The 4,436-nt window shown below is 34.3% G+C and overlaps 1 protein-coding gene across 1 annotated transcript; it reads right to left on the bottom strand.

The window, feature by feature from the left end:
• Positions 1-567: 567 nt before the first annotated feature.
• LOC147604949 (tetraspanin-8-like) lies at positions 568-3,473 on the bottom strand. Its single transcript, XM_086794001.1, has 3 exons — positions 2,873-3,473; positions 1,998-2,123; positions 568-1,063 (listed from the first exon to the last, which is right to left on the bottom strand). Exons 1-3 carry the CDS (start codon positions 3,248-3,250, stop codon positions 728-730), a joined length of 840 nt encoding a protein of 279 aa, XP_086650127.1. The 5' UTR covers positions 3,251-3,473; the 3' UTR covers positions 568-727.
• Between the last annotated feature and the right edge of the window lie 963 nt (positions 3,474-4,436).

Here is a 4,436-nt window from a genome sequence, read left to right as displayed (position 1 = left end):
TTCCTATCTCCTTTGTTATGTATTTATACATTTGCTATGTCTATGTATTAAACATGTTTGACTTTTTCTTTAGGAGTAATGAAAAAAGTTCTTCATTTTTTATCTTTTTCATGTGCAAAGTTATTTTCTCTGAATGATGATTTTTACTTGCTCTTTATTATAATGAATGGATGCTTTGGGTGGGATGGAAGGCCTTACCCTCTTAAGTACGTATTAAACCCATGCCTTGGTCTATATTGCTCAATAGAAAAGGGGCTTTTAAACAACAAACACAATAAGGCTATATACAAGTAGACAATGTTTACACTATCAATGTTGGCTCTAAATGATAAGTTTTGTTATTTTAAAGAGAAAATTTTGAAATACTAAACTCAATAAAAGTGTATATAAGAAGAGAGTTTCTTTATCATACATGAAACTTCCAAAATTAGCCATTGATCATGAAGTTTCTTATATACACAATAAAAGTGTATATAAGAAGAGTTTTTTTATCATCCATGGAGCTTCCAAAGTTAGCCATTGATCAAGAAACTGAACACATAAAAGTGCATATAATAAAGAGAAAAGTTTATAAAAGTAGAGAGTTTTGTATCATACATGGAGCTTCCAAAGTAATGCATCGCACAAGAATAGAAAAAGAACTATTGTGCATTGCTTGGCAATTTTACTCATTCATCATCATGCATCTTTGTATTTTTGCCAATTGCATCCATGTATATAACAACCCTTAACGTTGGGGGTCAGAAAAGCCACCATGATAGGGGGTTGGTGTGTGAGTAAAGATACCATCCCATAGGCCTCTTAGGAATGCCAACCATGTGATAAAGTATACAAGGGCAAGCAAGATCAAGACCACTAGGCACACTTTGGCAACTTTACTCCAGTCTTGCTTCACATTTTGCAAAAGCCCAGCTCTACATGAATTACAATCATAGCACAACTCATATGCACTATTGCTCCATCTCCCACAATCACCACTAACAGCAGCGCGTGTTGTGTTTACCCATTGTGTCGGAGTCACAAACGTAAAGCCACATGCAATTGGTGGTTTGCAACATCCAGACTACAAAAACCAAAAACCAAATAAATAAGTTGATGTTCTAAGTATTCTTCCATATGTTTGACAAGTCTACAATTGCAATTTAAATTTGAATAGTTTGTTTAAGAATTTCATGTCTAGTGGCCAAAGGGTTGCTATGGCAATCAATTCAAGTATTGAAATTTTGATTTGACAACATCTTGATGACATAGTATTACTTACATATAAATCTCATGACATGCCTGTGACATAGTAATGGGTAGAAGTTTGATGGTGATGTAATTTTGCTTAGGTAATATTTTATTATCAAAGCTACACAAGTGCATGCAAACGTGTGTTACACGCACGCACGCGTGCGTGCGTGCACACACACACATGTGCGCACGTATGCATGCATACATATATACATATATACATGCTTACACCTCTCTCTCTCTCTCTCTCTCTCTCTCTCTCTCTCAATGAATCAATAGCCAAGCCATTAGACTGCATGTCACAATTAAAATACAGCTCTCACAGGAGCCAAATGCATAAACTACTACACTATGAGAAAGGGATTTTTTTAAACATCACATTACAACACTTCACATTAAGACAGAGATTCGACAGCCTAAATCAATTTATATGAAAGATTCCAAGTAGTAGAATTCAATAGGGTTCACCTTGCCTAGGTATGGAATTCAAACAAACACTTCCCCTTCATGAAAAGAAACTATTGCTATTTACTTGAATGTAGGTAGAATACACATGGTGGTTTCTTATGTTGAATGTGGGCACTATGAAAAAATTGTATTTTTCATACTTGGGAAATTGATGGAATTAAATTAAGTGGCTTTATATTGAATGACTATGTAAACGAAAGGTTACTCAAAGGGGAAATTGATGGAATTAAATTAAATGGCTTTATATTGAATGACTATGTAAACGAAAGGTTACTGAAAGGGGAAAGCTGCCTTACCTGGACAGGAGAGAGCTCTGCATTATTAAATTGAAGAATGTTGGGATAATTCTGGTCGAGGCCAGTGCAAAAATTTCCTTCTTGGAGGCACATCTTCATATCCACCCATTCGTTCGGATCCGTTGTCTGTTGTGCATAATATTAGATGCAATGAATTAATACAAATTAAGGCTTCTTTAGAAACAATTTAAATTAAATACCTATCGTCTTGGAAAAGCATTTCGGAAAAAAAATCAAAATATGACAGATAAAGTTTAAGCCATAATTAATTTAGTCACTAAGATTTTATAGCAGAAATTTGAAAGCGTCACCAATGGAAATTCATATATGTAAAAAAAAACCCCCGAAAAAGAAATTCATGGAAGCGCAATTTAAATTGTAGTTTAACAATTTTTTTCCAAGGACAGAAATTAATAAATGAAATGCATCGTTTTGGTGGCATTATATAATCGGACTGCAAAGGATAAAAATAACCGACATCGAAAAATTCTGAAAATTGAAATAAAATCGTTGAAACCCTTTCTTTCAAAATCCCAGGCCTATAAAAAATTCTGAAAATTGAAATAAAATCGTTGAAATTCAAATCCCACATCGAAAAATTTCTGGAAATTAAAATAAAATCTTTCTTTCAAATCCGAGGCCTGTAAACAGCAAAAAAGAAATGAAATAAAGAATCTATTTATTCGGTTAAAAACATTTTAAAATCTTTCTAGATACCTTTTAAGACAGGTAAATTATGGTTGTGATGTCAAAGCTTTTTCACTAAAACTTATTTGAGGTAAGTTAAGCTATTATTTAAGTTGATTTGGCATTTTCATTTGAGGCCTAAGATATTAATTAGGTTGATTTGGCACACCATAAATATCTCATCACACCTGATCTTGGAACCATTGAGAAAAATCATCGAGCCGATATTCTTGAAAGATGGATCCTTGAACTTGGTGGCCTCCACCACCATTAATCACAAAGAAAGCAAAGAGTGTGAAACACAAAAGCAACAAGATGAGGAAGAAAAGCAACACAAGGTATGTCCACACTAAAATGGCCTTGTGTCTCCTAGTACCCACTATCCCCACTAGTGGAAGGAAAAACAAAGCCACCCCAATGAATATGATGGGCCCTTCTAAAAATTTAAGACAATCAATGTGGTGTCGGAAGGCTAGCCACAAGCCCACTATTATAATAGGCAAAGAGAGCACCATGGTTAAGAAGTTTGCACCCATTAGAATGAGAGTTGCACGTTGGGCCCTCATATTCGGTCTAAGCAAAACTAACTGGCTATCAAGTTTCGATAGGGTATGGTGGGTTAATCAAGCTTCTTCTATATAGCTAAGGAAGTAAGGGCAACATGAGCATGCTTTCAATGGTGGCTTAAGAAAGGTGAACTAGAAAAGCTATGAAGGATTAACATGGCTATAGCATGCTTTTATTAGTTCAAGAACAATAAGCTATGATAAAATATGCTAGCATTGGCATGTTCAATAAACGAAACACATGAATCAATTTATACATGAATGAAATCCTCATCTCTTCTCTACAAGTCAAGCATTCACATTATGCTTGCTTCTTTAAAAAGTTTTAGGATGCCTTGTGTCTTCTTGTGAAAATGGCCTTTTGAGTGAATAGTATATACATGGATTGCCTTGAGTGCAATCTCTCTCTTTATGTACATTTGGAACATGAAATATGCACGCATCTCCCACTTAGTGAGTGAGCCTAAATAACAAAGGTAACAAGTATATAATATGGATGCATCTCCCACTTAGTGAGCCTAAATAACAAATGTAACAAGTAGATATTTGTTTAGCACAAATTCTACATATGTTATATTTTACTAAAAAAATATTCAGACTATTTCCATCATCTAGAAAGAAGATGGGAAGTGGACCTTTTATTTATGAGAATTGCCACATCTCGTCTTAATGAAGTTATGTTATATATTCTTAGTCTTGCACACTCCATGACCATGAGAATGTTCTCTTGTATACCCCATAACCATGAGAATGTTTAAAAAATGGAGAGTTGTATTTTAAAGCAAATTTTAGGATTGTGTTCATTTCTTTAAAGTTCAAAGCATGTAAATTGTTATGAAGCACACAAGCCTATACTATACTTTTGAAGTTTTGCATATTGATTTTATCGCGATAAAAGTCTCAAAACCCTTAAGGTTGCATATATGAAAGAAAATAATTAACTGAATTAGGAGGGAAAAAAGAAAATAGAGATGATCATTTTTTTTCTTAAAATGAAAGAAAGTGCTTATTGGAAGGATGCAACTTTCCAAAGGAATGCAACAAAGTGGTCATGGAAGGAGGGAAGTTGGTAGGATCTTGGAAAAGAGTGCAACGTGAATCAAGTTCGTGTTCTTATCAATTAGTGGGCTCTTTCACAAGAAGGGATGTGCATGCTATTGGTATCCCTCCAAGTGAATCTTTGGAA

This window comes from Cibotium barometz, chromosome 60 (genome assembly GCF_041138505.1).
Source record: "Cibotium barometz isolate CiBa-2024 chromosome 60, ASM4113850v1, whole genome shotgun sequence".
In the NCBI taxonomy this organism is placed as follows: domain Eukaryota; kingdom Viridiplantae; phylum Streptophyta; class Polypodiopsida; order Cyatheales; family Cibotiaceae; genus Cibotium; species Cibotium barometz.
This window is presented reverse-complemented; position numbering and strand designations above follow the sequence as displayed.